The sequence below is a fragment of the Ursus maritimus genome (genome assembly GCF_017311325.1).
Source record: "Ursus maritimus isolate PB19 chromosome X unlocalized genomic scaffold, ASM1731132v1 scaffold_X1, whole genome shotgun sequence".
NCBI classification, from domain to species: Eukaryota; Metazoa; Chordata; class Mammalia; order Carnivora; family Ursidae; genus Ursus; species Ursus maritimus.
The window spans coordinates 19,879,096-19,906,465 of NW_024423319.1; the positions used below are offsets into that span (position 1 = coordinate 19,879,096).

Here is a 27,370-nt window from a genome sequence, read left to right on the forward strand (position 1 = left end):
TAGCTACCAGATGACCCAGTGCTCCCACTCCTAGGTATGTCCTAGGTGTGAAAGCAGCAGTGTCCTGCCCCAGTCCCTATGCTGGAGCCCTAACCCCCAGGGCCTCAGAATGAGACTGTATTTGGAGACAGGGTCTATAAAGAGGTGATTAAAAGGAGGATGGGAAGCTGGGCCCTAATCCAGTCTGACTGGTGTTCTTTTAAGGAGAGGGAATTTGGACACAGAGAGAGGCACCAGCGAGGTGCACACAGAGGAAGGGCCACGTGAGCACATGGTGGAAAGGCGGCCACGCACAAGCTGAGAAGACAGGGTTCAGGAGAGACCAACCCTACCAGCACCTGAATCTTGGACGTCCAGCCTCCAGAACTGGGAGACAATACACTTCTATTGTCTAAGCTTCTCAGTTTGTGGTACTTTGCATGGCAAAAACTTATATGCCAATGTTCATAGCAGCATTATTCATAAGAACCAACGGGTCGGAATAATCCAAGTGGCCATCAACAGAAATGGATAAACAAAGAGAATACAGTTCAGGTATAAAAAGGAATTAAGTTTTTATATATGCTATGATATGGATAAACCTTAAAAACAGCGCATTTAGTGAAATAAGCCAGTGACAGAAAGACAAATATATGATTCCACTTACAGGAGGCACCTAGAACAGGCACATGAGAAAGACAGAAAGCAGGTTAATGATTGTCAGGGGCTGGAGGAGGGGGAGATGAGGAGGGACTACTTAATGGGTTCACAGTTTCATTTTGGGAGTGAAGAAACGTTCTGGAACTAGAAAGAACTGGTGCTTGCACAACATTGTGAATCTCCTAAATGTCACTGAACTGCATGCCTTAAAATTGCTAATTCTGTTACATGAACTTTACCTCATTTATTAAAAAAATGACATACCTACACTAAAAATTTTTTTAAAAAAACAGAGTGCCCTACCAAAACATACCATGCTGAGGTCCATGGTATTCTATTATGGTGACTCAGGTCTGATACAGAGCAGAAAGCCCGTGTGTGTGTGTGTGTGTGTGTGTGTGTGAGAGAGAGAGAGAGAGAGAGAGATACACACAGGCATAAGATAGAACAAAACAGTCAAGAATGTAGCTCACAGTCTCGGCTTACCAGTGCAAACCTATGTCCAAAGCTTATCCACTCCTTTTCTATGAGAGCCTCGAACCCTTTAATGGTGCGGTAGTAACTGTCCAACATCAGCATAGCCAGAGACGTCAGCTGGGCTGTTCGGTCCCAACCATCGCTGCAGTGCACCACGACCGAAGTCTTCCCAGATTCTATCTTATCAGCAATCCTCACTGCCCCAGCAAGAAGCATCTTCAGAAAAAAAGGTACATTAGAGCAGGCTACATTTAATTTCTAGGACAGCAAAAATAGTTCTATGGAGAATGTTAAAGTTCCGGTCAATGAACCTAACAATGCAATCAAGTGAGGATCACTTGGAAACATTAGCGCTGGGGGTGGGCAACACCTTACACAAGAAAAACGATGACAGTAAATACAGTCATTTATTACACAGCCACAAAGTACGTTCCAAACCTGATCTGAGGAAAGCAGTATCCGTCAACAAGACCACAGTCTGAATGCTGCCTGTGGAAACTATGAGAGCCTAGAACACTGCAAAGATGTGCTTCTTTACAGTGTTGGGAAACCATGTGGATACACAGATTCATGGCAGGTACACAGAGAAATCTTAACCAGAAAGCATGTCGAGAAGCAGCCCTCTTTACCCTTATATACTCCAGCCAGTGCGTCCCATCCACGTTGGAGAGCCACCGTGCCTCGTCGATCGAAGGGTACACAATCTCTTTCAATTTGCGCAGGGACTCTCGCATCACATGGATGTTGTGGATCTCCAAGAACACGAGCTCCGCGTTGGGGTAAGCACTTTCACTTTCGTACCCTCCACCCTTGGCCTGTGAGAAACAAAAGCCATACTGCATCTGAGTTCACACTTCGATTGTTTCTAGTGTTATCGGAAAGAGACCACGAAGGAAGCAACAGGCCCGTCTGTGCATAATCAACCTCCTAACCCTCGTGGCACCCGCCCCGGCTGCTGGCACAGAGCAGCACCAGCTGAGCGGCTGAAACAACAGAAACACCCTCTCACAGTTCTGGAGCCAAAATCAAGGGACCGGCAGGCTCGTGCTCCCTTAGAAGCCCCTTGGGGAGGATTCTTCTTTGCTTCTTCCAGCTTCTGGTAGCCCCAGGTGGTCCTGGTTTACAGACACGTCACTTAAATCTCTGCCTCATCATCACACGGCCTTCGCCTCGTGTCTGTCTCCTCTCTTCTAAGGACCCCAGTCAGACTGGATTACAGGCCACCCTAATTCAACAGGACCTCATGTGAACTTGATTCCATTTATAAAGACCTCATTTCAAAATGAGGCCACGTTCACAGATACTGGGAGTTAGATCTTTGGCATATTTTTTTATGGAGACGCAATTCAACCCGTAACAATTGTCCAGCACCCATCATCAGTTTTTAACCCATTAACAACTGGATCTTACTCAAGGCGAGTTAGACTTTTAAACGTTCTGTTAGTGCCATCTGTCTGAACAGAAAAAGTTGTACTACTGCAAAAATTCCTGTATAATAAAACTATCTGTAAATCCCAAAAAGGAGGTTTAAGCAATTTAAGTAAAATAAAATGCAAATGAAACAAAAATGGGGGATATGGCTCACCCTTTGGTAATCTCATAACAAAATCTGGTCTATAATTAGCTTATATTTTGTGAAGGTCAACATTCAGAACCCAGTCATGATGAGAATATAGACAAACTGAAACCCGGGTATGCTGCTGGTGGGAATTCAAACTGTGCAGTCTCTATGGGAAACAGTTTGGGGGCTCCTAAGAGTTAACCCAGAACTACCACGTGACCAGCCATTCCACGCCCACTAAATCGAAGACAGGTACTCGAACAAAAACTTGTCCATGAACAATTACGGCAGCACTATTCACCATAGCCAAAAAGTGGAAGCAACCCACTAGCCCATCAGTAGATGACTGGATCAACATGCAGTCAGACAAAGGAAGGGAGTGTTGGTACATGCTGCGACGGGAATGAACCTTAAAACATCACACTGAGTCAAAGGCCCCAGAGACTACATGTTGTAGGATCCATTTATACGAAAGGTCTGGAACAAGGAAATCTATACAGACAGAAAGTAAATTAGTGGTTGATAGGAGCTGGGGGGGATGGGGGGAGAATGGGCAGCAGCTGCTATGAAAGCATTCTGGAGTTAGAGGGGATTGTTGCACAACACTGTGAATATACCAGAAGTTTACAATCATCGAATTGTAAACTTTAGGACAGTTAAAATAGCCAGATTAATGTTATATGGATTTTATCTCCAAAGACATAATAAATGCATCTGTGAACCCCAAGATCACACCCTTCATTTCGCCTCCAACCACTTAGCATGTGGATGTTAATGCTCAGACCCAAACTAAATACTGGGGTGACAAGTGGAGACCTTGGTCCTCAAGGCATTCACAATCTGATGGGGTAGGTGGGTGAGGAGAGGGACGTGTGCAGTGTGGGGGGGCAAGTCCTTTGCTGCAGGAGAGCATGGGGTGTGCTGGGGGCACGTGGCCAGGTCCGGGAGGCTGCTGGGGCATAGAAGAGACGTCCGCACTGAGAAGAGAACACAAGTCAGGGAAGCTTTGCCTTGGGGAGGAAGGTCAAGAACACAGGGCAGAGGGGGCGTGGTGTGCAGATGCCCAGAGATGGGTGAAGACGTGGCTCCCTCAGAGGCAGGCAGGTTCAGCCAAGAGCATGCCACAGCGGTGGTGAGAGCAGTGGGAGAGGCGGCCAGAGGGTGGCCCGGGTCTGGATGGCGCAGGCACAGGGAGGGGGGCCAGACTGCAGACAAGTGTGGGGAGGGGGCCATGAGACTTGCACTGTGGCATCACCACTGGCTGCGCTGGGTAGAAGGGCCTGGAGGAGGGTGGGACCTCCCGCAGGGAGACCAGCTCAGAGATGGGCACTCATCTGGCTGAGGGAATCGTGGTGGAAGGCAGCAGGGCAGAGAGACGCAGCGGACTGGAGATATTTAACAGGCAAGACGTGGTGGCTGACTGGGGCGATGGAAGTAGGTAGCACATGAGGAGACAGTGACACAGGATTCCAGGCCGGGCACCCCAAGAGTTGGTGGTATCCTTTCCTGAGATAGACATTACAGAAGTATTCAGCTTTCAGTGTCATGAGAAATGTAATGGGAAAGGTCCGCAGGCAGCGGGTCTGGAGCTCAGAAGACAGTTCTGAGCTGTGGCTACCAATACGAAGTAACCGGCATACGGAGGGTATCGGAGGACAGAGGTCTGGCAGACCATGCTCAAGGTCAGCAGGTAAGCCAGGAGAGAAGCAGAGGCTGGAAGCCTGAAAAACGTCAACAACGTTTAAGGCACATAAAGCCAAAGAGACTAAGAAGAGCTGCCAGAGACTAGAGGAAAAAGAAAAAAAGGAAAAGAAGATTTTGAAAAGGAAAAAGTACTGGACTACCAAAAACTTGAGAAGTCAAGGAAAAGAAGAACTGAAAAGTACACATTGGATTTTGTGACAAGAAAGTACGTGGTGACCATACTCCACGAACGGTCTGGGCAGAGACGGGGATGGGAGTGAGTGGTGGAGCGCACCACGGCGCAGCAGGGTGAGAACTGCTCCCAGAAGCCCGTCTGTAAAGGGCAGGAGAACAACAGTGCCAGCTGGAAGGGGACGGTGACAGTGGCTGGAGGGGGAGCTTATTCGTGTAGGTGGAAAAGACTTCACGGCAGAGTTGGAAGAGGACAGAGAGGCCACTTGGCCACCGTAACAGGAGGCTTCCAGGTATGGTGGCAGGAAGGCTGCTCTGTCCTCTGTGCAGAAAGGCAAGGTCGGCTGCTGAGGATGAAGGGGGTAAGGCAGGGTCACACATCAGAAAAAAGTCAAAAAGGGGCTGAGGTGGCCTCTGGGGAGACTGGGGTGGGGAGGAGGGCCTTCCAAGCATCACTGAGGGCCCAGCTGAGGCTGGAGAATTCCGTGTTCTCATGGAACATTCAGCAGCGTGGGTCACTGGCAGGAGAAAAAGAGACAGGAGAATGAACTGGGCCAGGTGGGGGTGCCAAATGGCTACTGAGCCAAGGTGTTGGCTGGAGGACATTAGGCAGGACAGTCTAGGGAGGCTAGGCCAGGCAGGAACACAGGAATATGCACAGGGCCAAGAGGGAGCCGGGGTGGGAGGGCACTGGGCCTGGGCCCCCATGCACAGAGGACAGGCTGTGGAGCAACCTGGCACGAGAGGCCAAGAACACAGGCTACATCTAAGAACTCAGAAGGGAAGTAGTTCCAGGGAAGACCAAGCTGCATGCGGCTAAAAGCCCAGTCACCTGGACGTAGGAGCAGAGGCTAAGCAGGAGAGGATGTTTGCAAGTGGCAAATGTGACAGGAAAACAGAAGAATTTCGTGTATTTGGATACCAGCTATACCTCAGGTTATTCCACAGAATTCTAGGAGATGCTTTAACTTCAGTGAAACATTTTGCAACGCCCACTACAAAGCACTCCAGAGCACAGCCCTGCCTCCACGGCAGGGTTACATTTTCATAAAAACACCGAAGCATCCAGTGCCGATACTGCCCATGAAGGTAGTAACAGCATAGCGGAGGGGTGAAAGGCACAGGCTTTGGTGGCAGGGAAAATGGATTTGTAATCCTAGTTCTGCCACCCAAATAGTTACGGGGCCCTCACCTTCTCTCTACACGCCAACCTTCCCACCTGTAAGACTTTCAAAGGGCGGCTGTGCAGATTAAATGCTAATTAAATTAAGTAAAATCAGTTATCTTAATTAATGCTAACCCACGCAAGGCTTAGTGCCTCCCCCCACCAAGATCCTCAAGCACTAAGGCAGGATTACCTCACCGAGCACGTCCCACGTCTGTAGCCCTGCACCGGGCAGAGGAACCGGGCCCAGCCCCAGCCTGCTGGAGCCCAGAGGCCCGGGGAAGCTGCTCTGTGAGGTGGTGCGCTGGGCTCGAGCTCATCCAGGACTTCAGCACGGAGGAAGCACGTGCTAAGGAGAAGCACCAGGAGAAGGTGCTTAAAGGCAATTTGTTGCCCAGAAACTGATCACTAAAGATTCAAGTAAGACAAATGACAATCAGGAAATGAGGTTATGGAAGAAAAGAGATGCAGAGAACAGGCACCTGGAGATCTTGAGCCAGAAGGGGAAGGAGGGTGAGAAGAGGCCCCACCTGTACCCCAGAAGGAACGGGTGGGGGGGGGATCCAGAGCATTCTGGAAGACAGGACTTGGCTGGCCAGACCTCTCTGTATGGGGGCAAAGCAGGGCTCTGGAGAGAAGCCAGAGTTGTGGGGACATTATTACCCACTAGCCCCCAAGGCCCCAAGGATAAGCTGACAACAGTGGCAGCAGGGCCATCCCCAACCCTCATGGGAAAAAGAAACCTGAACACCGCCAGGGAGCAGCCAGCTGAAGGATGGACTCAGGTTTCCCTGATTTCACACCAGCAGCTCTGCGCTTGGTGAAGGCCTGCCAGGCCATCCGCCCATGAGGCTGCCAGTCCTTGGCAGCAGGGGGGGTTCTCAGGTGAGAGAATGGAAGCCTCCTAGTGGGCGGGCAACTCCCAAGGGCCAGAGGTACAAAGTGGCAGGACAGGATCCCCACGGCCTCAGACCCCAAAGTCCACACACCTCTCCTGTAGTGGACTGCGTATTTTCGTGCCCACAAAATTAAGTGTTGAAGCCCTAATCCTCAAAAAGATGATGTCAGAAGATGCGGCCTTTGGGAGGGGATTAGTTCAGGAGGGTGGAGGCCCCATGATGGCATTAGTGCCATTGTAAGAAGAGACAGAAGACAGCAGGCCCTGTCTACGCTGGGCAGTGCGAAGCCACGGTAAGAAGGTGGCTATCTACAAGCCAGGCAGTGGGCTGTCACCGGACACAGGATCTGCTGTTACCCTGACCTTGGACTTCCCAGCATCCAGAGCTGTGAGAAACAAATGTCTGATGTTCACAGGCCATGGCCTCTGATATTTTGTTGGAGCGGCCCGAGCTAAGACACCTCTTCCACCCAGTTCGCTGCTGGGCGCTCCTCCTCTCCTGACATCGAGGACCCCTCCCTCCCTCTTCGGGGTCTGCTCCCACTACTTGGAGCGCCCCTTCCTTCCGTGGGTCCCTCTCCTGCCTCCCACAGATGGCTTATGTGACTTGGACTCCTTTGGTGGCCTTGCCCCTGCCCACCCCCAGCCTACAACCACCACCCAGCATGCCACCGGGCCCCAATCTCAACCTCCAACCTGACCTTTCTCTGAGCTCCGGAGCCTTATCTGCCCCACTCAGCCTCCTCAAATGCAACCGTTAAAACTAAATTCCTTCCCTCCATGTTCACTTTCTCAAGAAACAATCCAACTGAAAACCCTTTGGTGCCGTCACACTGGCTCCATAATGGAGTCTGGACTTTTGAGTTCACATACAATGCCACTTGCCATCAGGTCCCCTACATGGCAACCATCCCTGGAGAGAGGAACCCGACCCACCAGCCAGCCCCTCATTCCAGTCACGGAGCAGCTATTATGTAATAGCTGGGTTCCGGGGACCCTCACAGTAGTCCCTGCCACTTGGCACGGAGGGCCCGGTGGCTAGACGTGCCGTGAATGAGGAACCGCACTGTGTGCAGGGCACCACTGCACAGGGAGACCTCCACTCATCTGGAAAGACTCCCCTGAGGAAATGACACAGACACGTCATCTCAAGGATGGGGGAGTGCTGAGCTCTGGGGGCAAAGGCTCAGAGATGGCACCGGGACGTGCTACAGGAACGGAAAGAAGCATCCCATGCTGGGACATAGACCTGGGAGCTGTGGAGACAGGAAGGAAGGGCCTGGGGGTGGAGGGCTGCAGAGGCCCTGTTCAGGAACTAGATGTCACTGCCTCAAGGCACTGATGGTGTGCGCAGAGCTAGACGCTTAGAAGGTCACTCTGGCCATGATGTGGAGACTGGATTGAAGGGAGCCTCTACAATTACTAGCAAACTAAATCTAGCAGTATATTAAGGAGATTATAGACCAGGACCAAGCGAGATTTATTCCAGGAATGTAAGGGGGTTGCAGGAGTTTCCTAGGGCTGCAGTAACAAAGTACCACAAGCTAGGGGGCTTAAAACAATAGACTTATCCCCTCACAGTTCTGGTGGCTACGAGTCCAAGACCAATGTGTCTGGCAGGCTTGGCTCCTTCTGGGGGCTCAGAGGAAGGATCTGCCACATGCCCCGCTCCTGGCTTCCGGTGGCAGCTGGCAAGCGTCAGTGATGCTCGGCACCCCATCTTGCCCCACTGCCATGTGCCATCTTCCCTCGGGCTATGTCTCTACATGGCCTTCTTCTAAGGACACCAGTCACTGGATTAAGGGCCCACCCTACTCCAGTATGACCTCCTCTTCACTAATACATCTGCAAAGACCCTATTTCTGAATAAGATCATATTCTGAGCTTCCAGATAAACATGAATTTCTGGGAGACACTATTCAACCCACTACAGTGGTCAATATACAAAAATCAGTCCGTGGACTACACCACATTAATAGAATGAAGGAAAAAAGAAACAAACGATCATCTCAACTGATACAGAAAAGGCCTTTGGACATCTAATACCCTTTCATGATAAAACCACTCAAAAAACTAACAATAGAAAGGAATTTCCTTAGCCTGACAAGGGCACGTATGAAAAACCCACAGCTAATATACCCAATGGTGAAAAACTGAAAGCTTTCCCCCTAAGATTAGGAACAAGACAAGGATGACTGCTTTCATTGCTTCTATTCAACATTGTACTAGAGGTTCTTGCCAGGAAATTAGGCAAGAAGAAGAAGGAATAAAAGGCATCCAGATTGGAAAAGGAAGAAGTAAAGGATCTCCACTTGCAGATGAGATGATATTATGTATAGAAGAGCTAACAGGGACTTGGACACAACAGCACTACAGATAAAATCATTCCAGACACGCGGTTTGGTGTCCTGCTTCTGTCTCTTCCACACAACAATCACACACGAAAAACCGCCCTTGCTCTGAAGGATGCTCAGAAGACTGCTTCTGTGAACGCAGCTTCTCTCACTCCTCTGACTTCTCGGGGATGGTACTGCAGTGGTGACAGGAAGTACGCAGAGAAGGAGAAAGACTGACGGGTTAATGACCTACCAGCTGTAGGAGCATAGGGAACTAGTAGAGAATGACCCCCCCACGGTAGGCTGAAAAACACTCCTCCACCCAAAGAGATCGACATCAGGTCCTTGGTGATTGTGAATGTGACCTTTTTTAGAAAAAGGGTCTTTGCAGAGGTCATCGAGTCAAAGATCTTGAGATAGAGAGACCATCCTGGATTATCTTGGGCGAGCCCTAAAACGCCATCACAAGTATCTTCAGACGAGAGAGGAGGGGAGACACAGACGTGTAGAGGAGAAGGCCACATGAAGGCAGAGGGGGAGATCCGCACGCCGTGGCTACATGAGCAGAGCAGCCAGGAGGCGTGGGAAGGGGCAAGGAACGGATTCTACCCTGAAGCCCATGGAGGAAGCATAGCCCAGGCAGATTTCAGGCTTCTGGCCTCCCGAACTGTGAGAGAATAAATTCATGTTGTTTTAAGCCACATAGTTTGTGGTAATTTGTACAGGGCCTCAGGAAACGCCTATCCTGCCCGTGTCCTTCCCCACCCTGTTCCTCTGCCAGTCTTCCCCATCTCCGTAACTGGCACCCCCAGTCACCCCCCCAGGCCAGACCACGGGGGTGGTGAGCTTATGAGCACCATGTGCTGCGGCCGTGATGCGCATTTTTCTCGGGTGTCAACCTGGTACATCTCCACGTCGCATGCTGTTACCTCCCATCTTACAGAAGAGGCACCTCAGGCTTACGGAGAGGTCAGTAACCTGCTCAGGGTGCAACACAGCAGCAAGGGCAGACCCTGGAGGAAAACCCAGGTGAAACTGGTTGTGAAGCCCAGGGTTCTCACTGCCCCACCTCTCAGGCCATGATGGATACACAAGAGGTCGTTATGTGGGAGAAAGCTGAACAGAGATGTCAACCCGACAACGGGACAGAAATTCCACCTTGACTTCAGGAGGGATCAGGATCAGATGGAAATTCAGGTATCGAATTCAACATGCAGACAGTGTTTGTGGAGTCATTGCATCGGAGGAGATGGCCCGGATAGATGGTGCAAAGTAGAAAAGAGGAGCCCAGATGGAGTTCAAGGAGCACCACCATTTGGATGTTGGGGAGAGGGGGAGGAACCAGTGAAGGAGACTGAGCTGGCCAGGTCGGAGAGAGGGACCCAGGGAGTGAGATGTCATGATGGTCAAGCAGACAGAGCAGTTCACTCTGAGCTCAAGAGCGATGACAGCTACTGTGAACCAAATGCTTTCTCCGGGACGGGCCCTGTCCTAGGCCCTAATACTTCCTTCACATCCACTCCAGGAAGCAGACATACTGTCGCTCTCACTTGAGAGACGAGGCAATTGTGGTCTAGAGAGATGAGGTCACTGCCCAGGGTCACGGAGCAAGTAACCGGGCTCCTTCCACACTCTCAGAGCACGCTCTATGTTCCTCCATGGCACACTGGGTGGCCACATGGCAGATTGTGTGACTGTTGCTCAGTGTGTCCCCCCAGTGCCTAGCAAGCTGTGACACACAGCAAGCACCCAGGGACTGAGGGGAAACGGCGTGTCTGGTGGCTTGTGTGCTCTCTGAAGTGGAAGGTAATGGCTTTTCTCAAGAGTGAGACAGGGGCAGTAGGAGGTTGGCTTTTTGGAGACTGTGCTCAACAATGGAATAATAACCACGGAAAGAGGAGGCACAAGCGGCCAAGAGAAACAGCTCCTGAGCACTGCTAGGCGGACACGGGCTGGGCGTGGGGTTGGTGACCACGCCCTTACACGTCTGCCATTCTTGTGAGTGACGTGCTCTGGCACACTGACACCCGTGCCCGCCTCTTCCCGCTCACCATCCACAGCCTGCTCTCATGCACCTCCTCCGTGAGGCCTTATCCAACTTCAGCAGCAAGGCTGGCCAGGCCCTCTCCTGGCTACCCCCAGGACACGTCCTATAACAGAGCACCTCACTGTATCTATCTTGGTATTTCCCCCAGCACCTGCCCCTAGTAGGTGCACATTACATGTTTGTGGCCCAAGTGTCATTTTACAAGTAAGCATGATACAGGAAGGGCTGCCACCACCTTCCTGATCTCTGAAATGACTCACAGAGAGGGCCAATCCTCTGACTGCCAGATGCACGCCTGCAGGAACACACTGTCAGAAAGGTGTTCATGGGCAATAGAAACAATGCAGTTCAGAGCTTTTCCTACTTGGAGAGCAGGTGCTGGAGAGGTGGCCTCTTAGCCGTGGCTGGGTATGAAGGATCCCGTCCCTTCAGCTAGTGGGGCTCGAATGGGAGCAGTCTACAGATGACACCCCTGCACGTGATTTATGGCAACTTTGTACACTTGCCTGGTTTCACATAGGTGACTCCATTCTAAGAGAGCTTCAGACCAGTTATGAGTAATCACCAGAGTTCGCAGGTTAAAGGGACTTTCAAGGGCCTCACAATCATTTCATTAAAAGTCTTACTTGATTCTTTAGGTGATGATTCTCTTTCTGGGTCTTTGCTTAATTAATTCAGCAGACAGGATGGTGGAGAAGCAATGAGAGAGACACTACACATAGCCTCAGAGGTTATATACCAGCGAGGAAGAGCTAGGGGCTGCTCAGAAAGACCCCACCTTCAGGTGGGGAGAAACTCCGCAGTCTAATTGAACTGCATAACAAAATACAGTCACCGTGTAACAAAATATGGCCACCACATAACAAAAGAGCCACCGTTTCTGCAACATTATTGAGAACGTACCTTGTTGGTATCAGCAACACTGTTTTGTCGGGCATCAAAGATGATAAGTTTGTGAGACTGTGCGTTCGCATCCATTATCGTTTGCAAGTATTTTTCATCTTCTTTGCAGCGTTTATCATTGGGACCCACAAGTGGCTGGCTGCAACGGGTAATTGTCGCCTGACTTTCTGGATGAATCCATGATAACACCTAGTGTTTGAAAGAAACAAACATTAATACAGTTCCTAAAACAATATGTGTCCTGATTGCCAGGCAGTAAAAATAAGTTCTCTTGGGACACCTGGGTGGCTCAGTCGGTTAAGCATCTGCTCTCAACTCAGGTCATGATCTCAGGGTCCTGGGATCAAGTCCTGCATCGGGCTCCTTGCTTGGCGATGAGCCTGCTTCTCTCTCTGCCTGCTATTCCCCCTGCTTGTGCGCTAGCGCTTTCTCTCTGACAAATAAATAAATAAATCTTTAAAAAAAAAACAAGTTCTTTTTTCAAGCACGGCCTCTTCGGCATATTTCCTCGAAGGTGAGGGATGAAACCAATCACAGCATGACAGTGGCTCTGGAACTCACTGTTTGGGTCAGGCAGAAAGAAGTCTGATTAGATAAGCTCCTAAAATCCCCTTCCACCTCTCAAATTCTGTGACTCTAAGGAAAACAGAAACTAAGTCAAACTATGTCTAATGTCAAGCCCCAATCCTATTTGAACGACTAGCTTTATTTTGTCCCCTAATTTAAAAACATCTTTGTATCTTCACGATCACATATGTGGCAGGATGAGAGCAAAGTGAAGACAGTCTCTTAAGAGATCTAAAGCTATGCCCCCAAACCTCCCATTTCCCTCAGACAGCCAAGAGACTCAGGATTATACCTGACCACAAACTCTAGGCTCAAAGACATTCACTCCCACCTTGATTATGGTGAGAGTGTCATGGGTATACACATATGTTCAAAGTCATCTATACTTTCAACACCATCCCAATGAAAATATCAATGGCATTTTTCAAAGCGCTGGAACAAACAATCCTAAAATTTGTATGGAACCAGAAAAGACTCCAAATTGCCAAGGAAATGTTGAAAAAGAAAAACAAACCTGGGGGCATCACACTGCCTGATTTCAAGCTATATTACAAAGCTATGATCACCAAGACAGCATGGTACTGGCACAAAAACAGACACATAAATCAATGGAACAGAATAGAGAGTCCAGATATGGACCCTCAACTCTACGGTCAACTAATCTTCGACAAAGCAGGGAAAAAAATATCCAATGGAAAAAAGACAGTCTCTTCAATAAATGGTGCTGAGAAAATAGGACAGCTATATACAGAAGAATGAAACTTGACCATTCTCTCACACCATACACAAAAATAAACTCCAAATGGATGAAAGACCTCGATGTGAGACGGGAATCCATCAGAATCATGGAGGAGAACATAGGCAATAACCTCTTCGACATCGGCCACAGCAACGTCTTTCATGACATGTCTCCAAAGGCAAGGGAAACAAAAGCAAAAATGAACTTTTGAACTTCATCAAGCTTAAAAGCTTCTGCACAGCAAAGGAAACAGCCAACAAAACAAAGAGGCAACCCATGGAATGGGAGAAGATATTCGCAAATGACATTACAGATAAAGGGCTGGTATCCAAGATCTACAAAGAACTTCTCAAACTCAATACATGAGAAACAAATAAATCATAAAATGGGCAGAAGATATGAACAGACACTTTTCCAATGAAGATATACGAATGGCTAACAGACACATGAAAAAATGTTCAACATCATTAGCTATCAGGGAAATTCAAATCAAAACCACATTGAGATACCACCTTACGCCAGTTAGAATGGTAAAAATTGACAAGACAAGAAACAACAAAGGTTGGAGAGGATGTGGAGAAAGGGAAACCCTCTTACACTGTTGGTGGGAATGCAAGTTGGTACAGCCACTTTGGAAAACAGTGTGGAGGACCCTCAAAAAGTTAAAAATAGAGCTACCCTATGATCCAGCAATTGCACTACTGGGTATTTACCCCAAAGATACAGACGTAGTGAAGAGAAGGGCCATATGCACCCCAATGTTCATAGCAGCATTGTCCACAATAGCTAAATTGTGGAAGGAGCCGAGATGCCCTTCAAAAGACAAATGGATAAAGAAGATGTGGTCCATATATACAATGGAATATTACTCAGCCATCAGAAAGAACCATTACCCAACATTTGCAGCAACATGGACGGGACTGGAGGAGATTATGCTAAGTGAAATAAGTCAAGCAGAGAAAGACCATTATCATATGGTTTCACTCATTTATGGAACATAAGAAATAGCAGGAAGATCGGTAGGAGAAGGAAGGGAAGAAGGAAGGAGGGGTAAAGAGAAGGGGGAATGAACCATGAGAGACTGTGGACTCTGGGAAACAAACTGAGGGCTTCAGAGGGGAGGGGGGTGGGGGACTGGGATAGACCGGTGATGGGTATCAAGGGGGGCACATATTGTATGGTGCACTGGGTGTTATATGCAAACAATGAAGCATGGAACACTACATCAAATACTAATGATGTACTGTATGGTGACTAACATATAAGAAAATAAAAAACAAAAAATGAAAAAAACAAAAGTCATCAAACTCTTCAGCCCCTGCCGGCTCCTACGCTGACTTGGGTAATGGTGCAGTGCTCCACACAGTGTTTAAGAAAGTGTCTTTGCTCTAAGATGACGTGACGAAACCAGTGATGGATGCTGTTAACGCAATAGCGTGCTCTTTCTTGCTATGTCTTTGTTAGTCTCCACGGCCTATTGAGGGTTTTAGGCTTATTTTTCCACTTTCTATTTTGTTCACTAGAGGTTTTTTTTCTGTCTTGCTTCTTTCCATATTAGATCTAATATAGTCTGTGTTTATGCCTAAGTAATGATGTTTATTACTTACCGGGACTCTGCCTTTTGCTCGAAAGGCTGACACTTTTGAAAGGTCATCATCTTTCACACTAGTTGGCACAACAATGACAGCGGGGTAGGTATCACAGAGCTCATAGTTACTGTTCACTTTGGATATTTTCCAGCTCTCATTTGGCAAGCCCTGCACAGTGGTAGAGAAGGGTGGGAGAGCAAACTTTTGCATTTTCAAAAAGTACTAAGAGTGAACCACATCCATTTCTTATTTTCCCCTAAAATCTATTCATAATTTGTTGTTCACTGCTACTTAAAAGTTTAAATATATGTTTATCTAACAAAACCCACTTCTTACCCATTTTTAAAAATTTAATGAAGCAGAAGAATTTCTAAACATATTTTAAAATGGTAAAAATTACTAGAATCCCAATCCTGTACATTTCTTGCTGTGTTTTCTATAAAGAGTGAGCATGGTGTTGCTTTTGAAAAACCCATGAATGGTCTTTAGAGACACAGAAACTTTTTACAAACATCTACAGTAATATAATTCACCATATCAAATATACAGCAAAGACAAAGATTAAATGTCATGAAAACAGTATCTTATTGGAATATCTTGAACCTGACAATGCACTGAAGACTTTCTAGGCACAGAAACACCATACCAGCCCGATGCAGTCATGCCATACACTTAATCTAATGTAAGCCATTGGTTTTGATCCTTACTCATCAATTCATTACCAGAATATCTAATAAAAACCATCTGGCCGATCCACTTTTTAAACCCCTGTGCTCATATGCCACTCGCCCTCTGGAAAAAGGATGACCAGCAGCAGCACCAAAGGTCTGGCGTCAGGGGACTGGGGCGTCCCAGGAATGAAGAACCTACAAGCTAGGGAAGTCATACCTATGCACAACTTGTTTCAAATGGTTTCTCCTCCACTACATGTCTAACCTGTTAGACAAGAGAAAGATGCTCAACCCACTATGTTTGGTTTGATAAGGACCATACTTTACCTGTCTCTTATATTCAGATACGGGATCATAAACTTTCCACCCATTCATTGGAAATTTTTCTTTGTAGTTGAATGCAAAGAGTGTCTGGATACAAAAAACACAAAAATACACGTCAGTATTTCTTTGCTATATCATATACCCAATGTTAAAGCTTTTCATTCAGCTGTGAGCTAAATATATTAAGATTTCTATTTTAACTTGTAAATTTTGAAGCAACAAATTGGCACTTTCCTTAATCATTACACAGAACTGACAAATTTTAAATATCCTAATATTAGTCACAGAGAAAAAAGAGATAAAGGAAACCTCTGGAAAAAAGAATAATTAAACATGACTTTTTGGACACCCCTCCCCCCACACACACAAAGGCATGCAGAAAAGGTTTATTTTGGTGTACTTGCCTGCCCATTGGAAAGAGGAAATGCAAGTTTGTTGAGGTTTTCAAATATCCCAAGTTTACTCTGTTCTTCCTGCTTATAAGCAAGTCGCAAGTTCCTCATATCCTATTAAACAATTAGCAAAACTCATTTATTGAACATTTATTGAATGTCTATGAGGCAGACACCATGCTATAAAGAGATAAATGAAATATCTGTATTCATCTCATGGTACAGATTGCTTCTACTAACAAGAGACAATTAACAAAAGCACCTCCAACAAGATAACAGCCATTGAAGAAACAAGAACAAAGGGGACATGTTGGGGAAAGAACTCATCAGATGGAAGCAAGAAGGAGGTTAGTACCTGGAAGATGTGCCATCGGGTCCTGTGCACTGACTGCTAAAGGTGTGCCACAGAATCAGCTGCGAGCTTTAAGCTGCCCAAAGAGTCGACCGCAGATTTTGCACCATCCATAAAATAGAAATGCGACAGAGGTTTCTCCCTGTGCTCACAGCAAGGACTCTGTATCACGCAGAGACTATGGCCCTCAGTGCGCTCCTTGCAGAAATTATAATGCTGCTTCCCAAAATCAGTTTCTTAAGTGCCTCGCCATACAAGCTGCTGGCCAAGCCCATGGGAGCGCCCCTGAGAGGTGGCTCTGATTTCTCCCCAGCACTAGTTTGAGCAGGGCCCCCTGACCTTTTTAAACCTATGCTGTTAGTTAAACACAAAAGTCTCATTCTTCTTTAACATGACATGAAATTTGAAGATAAATATGACCACAAACAGATTAAAGCAAGAGCAATTCGGGAAGGGGCAAAGTTATCACTGCAGTATTATTTATACCAGAGAAGAATGGAAATGACTGAAACGCCCATCGACAGAGGCTGGAGCACTGAAGAGCTGTCAGAAATCAGCTGCAGCTCTGCACTGATACCAAGGAGTTACAAGACAGATGGTTAAGGCGAAAGAGGGGCAGAATGAGCTATGTAATACACTACCATCTACATTTGTAAAGACCGTGCAGACACGCTTGCACACCCAGGGTGCGCATGGAAATGGGCAACAGCGGGCACCTGTCGGGAGTGGAACAAGGGGGCTAGGGCTTGGGTGGACAGAGACTTACTCTTCCCTACACACCCCTTTTGTACCTTCTGAATTGTGTACCACTTGTTAAAAGAAACCAAACCTTACACCTTGTAAGGCTCTCAGGCATGAGCTGAGAAGGCTGGGAGCATGGTCCTAGCATGCCAGGCTGGAAAACATTTTAAAGCAGCTATCAGCAAATGCTCACCCAGGCCATGAAAACATCTATCACTAACAGCCCCAGGGCACCTGCCTAAGCAACGTCACTTCTCCGTGCGCCCTCCCTCCGAACTACTCTACACACACACACACACACACACACACACACACACACCTTGTTAGCTGATTGAGCTCACTTGCTATTTAGGATTGCTGAGAATGCAAATCATTTCAAGCAAAGGAGAGAACAGGTGCAAAGACTCCAAGCAGGTGGAAGGGGGGCGGTGGCACTTGGCAAGTGTGAGCGGCTTAAAGGAACCGGACTACTGAGAAGGAAGAGAGGGTGGCCGGAGGCGAAGCCGCACGGGGCAGTCATCTAGCTCAGACACACAGGCTTTTGGTGAGTCCTCCCTCTAGCCTAAGGATGATGGGAAGCTACCAGTGAGTTCTAAGAAGGGAAACATCAAGTTCCCAAACTGCAGGACTCATCAGATCACCCCTCTGCTTTAAGTTCCACAACTGCTTCACACAACTCGGCCTGAGGAACCCTGGACTGAGAAGGACAGATGCAATTTGTTGCAGGGCAGCACTGCCATGAAGCGCCCACAGGGAGTCTAGGATGCCAGTAGATTCATGATCTGCAAGAGTAAAGGATTCTTTGAAAAAAATGGGTTCAACTGCAGTCTGGGGCCAACCAGAGGGAGCTGTCTTCAGGGATGTGATCAAAGCAAACAGATCCGTAGGAATCCAAACCCTGACTGTGGAAGGGACCTTAGCAATTCTGCACAGACCCTCTTTCCCAGGACTTTAGGGTTATTAATAAAGTGTACCCCGGGGAGGTAAAATCTTTGGGAATAAGACACACCAGTTAAAGTGTTTCTTAAATGACTAGTCATTAAAATCATCACACGTGTTTCTACTTAACCTACTGGAGGAGGGGTAGAAAACCAAACATAAGCACGGCTCAGGTGAAAATCCTGACATGGTGTTTTTAATCAAAGAATTTGTAGGGGCGCCTGGGTGGCACAGGGGTTAAGCGTCTGCCTTCGGCTCAGGGAGTGATCCCGGCGTTGTGGGATCAAGCCCCACATCAGGCTCCTCTGCTATGAGCCTGCTTCTTCCTCTCCCACTCCCCCTGCTTATGTTCCGTCTCTCACTGGCTGTCTCTATCTCTGTCAAATAAATAAATAAAATCTTTAAAAAAAATCATAGAATTTGTAGACTATTGCTGTCTCTTCAGAAGTCTCTGACCATCCACTGTTCTGAAGGGTCGTGTTAAAACAACAAACTGGAAAAAAGTATTGATCTCTGCTTTTCACTTGGTTTCTCTGAAATGTAACAAATAACATCAACACTTAGGTTACAGGTCTGTGTTTATTAGAATACTTTGATAGAAGACAAGAGGTTTACCTCAACAGCTTCCAGAGTGGTATGAATTAGCTGATACAAGATTTGAAGAGGCCTCTGTCCTGAAACCATTTGAGTTACTAACAGTCCCAGTGACTCCCACCGCCCAAAGACCGTGAAGAATGTGCCAGCAAAAGCTTCATGCTGACCGCCCCGGCAGTTTCAGCTGTGTTCGCACCATACCTTGCACACGATCTCTATACCACAGGAATTGTCCCCGTGGCTCTGTGCTCCAATCTTCTCAACTCTGCTGATCACGCCAAGGGGAACATCAAGGACAAAATTCGGGTCCTGGATTTACAAATTAATGAGGCAGAGCTTTCATACTTGAAGTCTTCTCTGGGTGAAAACACACATTTACTTCATGTTTCCCCTTTGTCCCAACTACGAAACTGAAGTCTGATTTAGAACATGCTTTATGAAGTAGATGTCAAGACTACAATTAAACTCCTCCCACCAGGTCTAAGTGCAACTTTAACAGCATTTTTTTCTAGATGCAAAATCTATTTCCAAATATGCACATCTTAAAACTCAGCCTGTGGTTGTCTCAGGGTGATGGGATTTCAGGGTTCTTTTCACTTTCTTCTTTATTGTTGACCGTGTTCTGAAGTGTTTTTCAAAATGAAATACCCCTTTTAAAACTTACCCTCTCTACATTTTTGAAGTACATCTTGAAGTCCGTCACCGTCAGGGTTCCACTCACTGCTCCCATAAATGGGCAGATGTACATGACGTCTCTCACTGGAAGAAAAACCCAAAGTAGCAACTTCTGCCACAGACTTGTGCTTCACTAAATCTTGAGTTTCCAAATATATATATTTGTGATTCCAGTTTTCTAGGAATTTTACATTTTTTATCACATTAAATAAAGACACAGTTTTCTAAGAAAATTCCATTTTGTAAAACAATTGATCTGCTGCTTAGTGGGGTTTTAAGTAAAGGGCCTCATAATAAGTTACATTTTGTCATTCTTTTCCAGATAGTTAACATTTTTCCCTGAGTGATAAATTCATCATGTTCAAAAACACAGTAATTAAACTCTGAAGACCCTAGGCTGCTATTTCATCAATGACTCCTAATGCACCTCCAAAGGAAACTGTTTTACAGATGTCAAAAAAGAGAACCACATCGGTGGCGTGGAAAACAACTTCTTTGCTTCAAATTCCTTATCAGTTTCCATATCAATTTTTATTTTCTTATTGCTAATATCAACATATTTAGTATCACCATCAACAACGTACTGGAGTCCAGCGAGTGTTAAGAAGCTCACACCTATCACAAAGCTACCACATCTTCACTGGAATAGCAGGAGTGGATACGGCTACAGAGGGGTCCGAGGCGGACAATTAAAGGCACTAAAGTTGTCGTCCAGCCAAGTTCTCAAAACACTTCCATTAAACTTTTCTATAGCTCAGTATGTGCTGAGCAGCTTCTATTGTTGGGGTTCCAAGGATAACCGGGCACAGTTCCTTTGCACAAGCAGCCAAGCCCTATGAGAGGCACTACACAGAAAATCGCCATTATACGATAGCCTCACAAATGCTATCATAACCCTGTGGACACAGTGAGAGCTCAGAAAAGGACCCACTTAGGAGTTAAGATGGCGGAGGAGTAGGAGACACCGTTTTCAGCCGGTCCTCCGAGTGGAGCTGGATAGGTACCAGACCAGCCTAAACAACCACGGAACCAGCCTGAGATGCAGGAAGACGCATCTGGATCTCTACAAATGAACATCTCCAGCGCTGAGTATTGAGGTACGAAGCGGGGAGCCATGAAACTGTGCACAGATATCGGAAGATAAACAGAAGGGGGAGGGAGCCGCCGCGTTCGGGTGCCGGGAAGCGGTAGCCACTTACACGGGAGAGCGGGCGGGCTCGCGGACGGCACCCGCAAAACAGCAGACTGAGACCGTGAGCCGGGTGCGCGCGCCACCAGGCATCTCGCGGAACACCGGAATCCCGGTGCGCTCACAGGATCCAGACTGAGACCGGGAGATCCGGGGGCCGGAAGGCGGCTGCGGCTGGCGGCATTAAAACACAAAGGACAGACGCGCCGGCCCTGGGAAGTGAGGCTGGACTCCGGGTGTGGGCGCACATCCGGGGCGCTGCAGGGTTGAGCAGCACCACAGTAGCGAGTTAAAGTGGCCAGAACATTAGTAGAGAGGCACAATCCTCTGTTCTGTGACAGAGGCTGAATTCGCCTGCTCTGACTCTCAGAAGGCACAGCAAACCGCCAGGAAAGCCGCCAGAGAACAAAAGCCTGGAAATACCGGCTCAGGGAGTGCCCATCCCCATCCCCCTACGGGGGACGAGACTCTACCCAACATGGCTGCCTGAGTATCGGCGCGGCAGGCCCTCCCCAGAACACAGAAGGCAGGCTGAAAAATCAAGAAGCCCACAACCCGGGCGCCTGGGTGGCGCAGTCTGAGCGCCTGCCGCTTCGGCGGCGTGATCCCGAGCGTTCCGGAGAGTCCTCATCGGGCTCCTCCGCTGGGAGCCTGCTTCTTCCTCTCACTCCCCTGCTTCTGTTCCCTCTCTCGCTGGTTGGCTGCCATAAATAAATAAATAAAATCTTTAAAGAAGAAGCCCACATCCTAGAATCCTATAAACAAGGGGCACGGCCTGGGACCCAGTCAATAATTTGGGCTCTGGAAACCCCGCAACCTCTCATCATCAGAATGACAAGAGAGAAAGCCCCCGCAAAGAAAAGACAGTGATTCTGGCCTCGCCACAGAAATAATGGCATATGGATGTAACCAAATTATCGAAATGGAATTCAGGTAGCGATGTGTCAAAATGATGAGTAAATTGAAAAACTATTAACGAAAAGGTTACTGAGAGATATAGAATCCCTAAGGACAGAAATGAACGAATCTGACAGAAATTAAAATTCATATGAGCCAAATGCAGGCAAAACTAGAGGCTCTGACGGCCAAATTCGCAGAAGCAGAGGAACGAGTTAGTGAATTGGAGGATGGATTAATAGAGGAAAAATGAAAATAGAAGATGGTTTAAAAAATCCACGCCACGAATGTGGGATTACGAGAATTACTGACCAGATAAACGATCCAATGTTAGAATCATCGGCATCCCGAGGAGTGGAAGGAAAAACAGAGTCTAGAAGAATATTTGAACAAATTGTAGCTGAGAAACTTCCCTAATCTAGCAAAGGGAAACAAACATTCGTGTCCAAGAGGCAGAGGACCCTCCCAAGCTCAACCATGACAAACCTACGCACGTCACGTCATAGTACATGCAAATATTAGATGCAAGGATACAGTATTGAAAGCGGCCAGGGCAAAGAAATTTCTCCGTACCAAGGCAAAAGCATCAGATACGTCAGACCTGTCTACACAGACCTGGAATGAGAGAAAGGGTTGGGGAGCATATTTAAAGCTCTTTCAGAGAAAAACATGCAGCCAAGGATCCTTTATCCAGCAAGGCTGTCATTCAGAATTGATGGAGAAATAAAGACATTTCAGAATCGCCAGTCACTAACCAATTTCGAACCACGAAACCAGCCCTAAGGAGATAACGAGGGGGTTCTATAAAAGTAAAAAGGCCCAAAGTGATACAGAACAGAAAAGTCACAGCCAATACAAACAAAAGACTTTACTGGCAACATGGCAACATTAAAATCATATCTCTCAGTAATCAGTCTTAATGTAAATGGTTTGAACGATCCCATAAAAGCAACAGGGTTGCAGATTGGATAAAAGAAATGACCCATCCATTTGCTGTCTACAAGAACTCATTTCAAACCCAAGAATGCATTCCAGACTGAGAGTAAGGGGATGGAGTACCATCTTTCACGAAATGGACCTCAAAAGAAAAGCTGGGGTAGCAATTCTCATATCAGATAAATTGGATTTTAAACTACAGACTATAGTTAGAGATGCAGAAGGGCACTATATTATTCTTAAGGAAAGTATTCAACAAGTAGGATATGACAATTATAAATATATATGCCCCCAACAGAGCAACAAGATACACAAGCCAACTCTAACCAGAATAAAGAGACATATAAATAAAAATACATTAATAGTAGGGGACCTCAACACTCCACTATCGAAATAGACAGAACACCCTGGCAAAAACTAAGCAAAGAATCAAAGGCTTTGAATGCCATACTTTCGGAGTTGGACCTCAGATATATATGAGAACACTACACCCCAGAACCAAAGAATATCGTTCTATTCTAATGCCCATGGAACATTCTCAAGAATAGACCATGTTCTGGGACACAAAACAGGTCTCAACCGATACCAAAAGATTGAAATTATCCCTGCATATTCTCAGACCACAACGCTCTGAAATTGGAACTCAACCACAAGGAAAAAATTTGGAAGAAACTCAAACCTGGAGACTAAGAACCATCCTGCTCAGGGCAATCGATAAACCAGGAAATCAAAAATCAAATTAAACAATTTATGGAGACCAATAAAGAGAATGAAAATACAACAGTCCAAAACCTATGGGATACTCAAAAGGCAGTCTAAGGGAAATACATAGCCATCCAAGCCTCCACTCAAAGAATAGAAAAATCTAAAATGCAGTTTTATATTCTCACCTCAAGAAGCTGGAACAGCAACAGAGGACAGGCCTAATCCACTACGAGGAGCAGTTGACCAAAATTAGAGCTGAAATCAATCAAGCAGAAACCAGAAGTACAGTAGAGCAGATCAGACAGGACTAGAAGCTGGTTCTTTGAGAGAATCAATAAAATTGACGACCCTGGCAAGACTATCAAAAAAAAGAGAAAGGACCCAGATTATTAAAATTATGAGCGAAAAGGAGAGGTCACGGCGAAGAGCACTGATTGAAATTGGAAGGATTATTAGGAAATTTTTATCAACAGCTATATGCCAATAAACCTAAGCAATCTGGAAGAGTGGAATCCTTCCTGGAAACCTATAAACTACCAAAGATGGAAACCAGAAATTGATTCCTTAAACAGGCCAATTAATTATGAAGAAATTGAGTCAGTGATAAACAACCTTCCAAATAACAAAACTCCAGGCCCAGACGGTTTTCCTGGGGAATTCTACCAAACATTCAAGAAGAAATAATACCTATTCTCCTAAAAGTATTTCAAAAATAGAAACAGAAGGAAAGCTACCAAACTCATTTTATGAGGCCAATATTACCTTGATCCCCAAACCAGGCAAAGACCCCATCAAAAGGAGAATTACAGCCGATTTCCCTAATGAATATGGGCGCCCAAAATCCTCAACAAGATACTTTAATAGAATCCAACAGTACATTAAAAGGATTATCCATCACAGATCAAGTGGGATTCATACCTGGGATGCAAGCGTGGTTCAATATTATAAATCAATCAGCGTGATACATCATATCAACAAGAAAGAGACTCAGAGACACTATGATCCTCTCAATCGATGCCGAAAAAGCATTTGACAAATACAGCATCCTTTCCTGATTAAAACCCTTCAGAGTGTAGGAATAGAAGGTACATTTCTCAATCTCATAAAAGCCATCTATGAAAAGCCTACTGCAAATATTATTCTCAATGGGGAAAAGCTGGAAGCCTTTCCCTTAAGATCAGGAACTCGACAAGGATGCCCACTCCGCCACTATTATTCAACATATACTAGAAGTCCTTGCAGACAATCAGGCGACAAAAAGGGATCAAGGTATTCAAATTGGCAAAGAAAAGTCAAAATGTCTCTCTTTGCAGATGACATGATACTCTATATGGAAAACCCAAAGAAGCCACTCCCAAACTATTAAGAAGTTATAGAGCAATTCAGTCGTGGCTGGGATACAAAATCAATGCTCAGAAATCAGTTGCATTTCTATACGCGATACGAGACGAGAGAAAGAGAATTGGGATCCATCCATTTTACAATAGCACCAAAACCATACGTTACCTGGAATTAACTTAACCAGAGAGCGTAAAGGACCTATATTCTAGAAACTATAAATCACTCTTGAAAGACATTGAGGAAGACATAAAAAATGGAAAGATAGTCCATGCTCATGGATCGGAAGAATTAACATAGTTAAAATGTCCATGCTACCCAGAGCAATCTACACTTTCAATGCTATCCGATCAAAATACCAAGGACATTTTTCAAAGAACTGGAACAAACAGTCCTTAAATTTGTATGGAAACAGAAAAGGCCCGAATCTCCAAGGAACTGTTGAAAAGGAAAAACAAAGCTGGGGCATCACAATGCCAGATTTGAGCTGTACTACAAGGCTGTGATCACAAAGACAGCATGGTACTGGCACAAAAACAGACACATAGACCAATGGAACAGAATAGAGAGCCCAGAAATGGACCCTCGGCTCTTTGGGCAACTAATATTTGATAAAGCAGGAAAAAACATCCGGTGGGAAAAAGACAGTGTCTTCAATAAATGGTGCTGGGAAATGGACAGCTACATGCAAGAGAATGAAACTTGACCACTATCTCACACCATACACAAAAATAAACTCCACATGGATGAAAGACCTCGATGTGAGAAGGGAATCCATCAAAATTCTAGAGGAGAACACTAGGCAGCAACCTCTCACGACATCGGCCAAAGCAACCTTTTTCATGACACATCCCCAAAGGCAAGAGAAACAAAAGATAAAATGAATTTATAGGACTTCATCAAGATTAAAAGTTTCTGCACATCCAAGGAAACAGTCAGAGAAAAACTAAGAGGCAGCCACGGAATGGGAGAATATATTTGCAAATGACACTACAGATAAAGGACTGGTATCCAAGATCTACAAAGAACTTCTCAAACTCAATACAGAGAAACAAATAAACAAATCAAAAAAATGGGCAAGAAGATATGAGCAGAACACTTTTCCAATGAAGACATACAAATGGCTAACAGACACATGAAAAAATGTTCAAAATCATTAGCCATCAAGGAAATTCAAATCAAAACCACACTGAGATACCACCGCCGCAGTTAGAATGGCAAAAATAGACAAGGCAAGAAACAACAATTGTTGGAGAGGATGTGGAGAAAGGGGATCCCTCCTCCATTGTTGGTGGGAATGCAAGTTGGTACAGCCACTCTGGAAAACAGTGTGGAGGTCCCTTAAAAAGTTAAAAATTGAGCTACTATGATCCAGCCATTGCACTACTGGGTATTTACCCCAAAGATACAGGCAGCGAGTGAAGAGAAGGGCCATATGCACCCCAATGTTCACTAGCACAATAGTCCACAATAGCTAAATCGTGGAAGGAGCAGAGATGCCCTTCAACAGATGACTGGATTAAGAAGTTGTGTCCATATATACAATGAATATTACTCAGCTATCAGAAAGAGCGAGTTCTCACATTTGCTACAACATGGACAGCACTGGAGGAGATGATGCTAAGTGCAATAAGTCAAACGAAGAAGACAACTATCATATGATTTCTCTCATCTATGGAACATAAGAACTAGGTTGATCGGTAGGGGAAGAGAGGGATAAAGAAAGGGGGGGTAATCAGAAGGGGGAATGAAACATGAGAGACTATGGACTATGAGAAACAAACTGAGGACTTCAGAGGGGAGGGGGGTGGGGGAATGGGATAGACCGGTGATGGGTAGTAAGGAGGGCACGTATTGCATGGTGCACTGGGTGTTATACACAACTAATGAATCATCAAGCCTTACATCGGAAACCGGGGATGTACTGTATGGTGACTAACATAATATAATAAAAAATCATTTAAAAAAAAAAAAAAAGAAAAAAAAAAAAAAAAGAAAAGGACCCACTTAGCTCACCTGGGAAGCAGAGGGGTGAGGCGGGATGGGGGGAAGGAAGGGAGGGAGGAGAGAGCATAGAGTTGTTGGAGGTTAGTGTGGCTGGGTCAAAGGGTGCAGCAAGGATGACAGGACATGAGACCAGAGAAGACTTATTCGTGAAGGTTCATGGCAGCTCCGTTTGTAACAGCCAACAAGTAGAAACAGCCCAAATATCTACCAATAGATGAACGGATAAGCAAACTGTCGTGTAGCCACACAACAGGGTACTGCTCAGCAGTAGAAAGGAACAACTCTTGACCCATTCCACAGTATGGATATCAAAATAATTATGCTGAGCAGAAGCTGGACAAAAGAAGAAAATACTCAATGACTACATTTCTATAACACTGTAGAAAATATAAATTAGTCTACAGTGCTTGGGGATGGGGGAGAAGGCAGAGGAGGGAGGGATTATAAAGGGCCTAAGGAAATTTCTGGGGGTGATGGATATGTTCATTATCTTGACTATGATGATGGTTTCCCAGTTGCATAATGTGTCAAAACTCTTCATGTTGTACACTTGAAATCTGTGTAGTTTGCTGTCTGGAGAAGCAGCAGAGGCATGACATAATTAGCTCTGCATTTTAATCAGATCATTACAAAAGCAGCATGGAGGCAGGGCTAGAAGAACTCCAACAGGAGGAATAGTCAGAGAGGCCAGAGGACCACCAGGAGTGAAAGAAGTTCCAGAAGCTAAATGAAGAGTTTCAGGGTGCTTGGGTGGCTGAGTCAGTTAAGTATCCGACTCTTGATTTCAGCTCAGGTCATGATCTCACGGTTGTGA

General features: G+C 46.1%; 1 protein-coding gene across 5 annotated transcripts in view; it reads right to left on the reverse strand.

Annotated features, from left to right (window-relative positions):
• The window catches only part of MTMR1 (myotubularin related protein 1), a 71,277-nt gene that overhangs the window by 19,660 nt on the left and 24,247 nt on the right, over positions 1-27,370 (reverse strand). For all 5 annotated transcript variants that reach the window (XM_040628092.1, XM_040628106.1, XM_040628097.1 and 2 more), the window contains 8 exons: positions 19,474-19,568; positions 19,011-19,118; positions 16,196-16,297; positions 15,795-15,878; positions 14,815-14,964; positions 11,902-12,090; positions 1,746-1,931; positions 1,126-1,332 (listed from right to left, as the gene is read on the reverse strand). In XM_040628092.1, the coding sequence (XP_040484026.1) occupies positions 1,126-1,332; positions 1,746-1,931; positions 11,902-12,090; positions 14,815-14,964; positions 15,795-15,878; positions 16,196-16,297; positions 19,011-19,118; positions 19,474-19,568 (1,121 nt within the window). The remainder of the gene's footprint in view (positions 1-1,125; positions 1,333-1,745; positions 1,932-11,901; positions 12,091-14,814; positions 14,965-15,794; positions 15,879-16,195; positions 16,298-19,010; positions 19,119-19,473; positions 19,569-27,370) is intronic.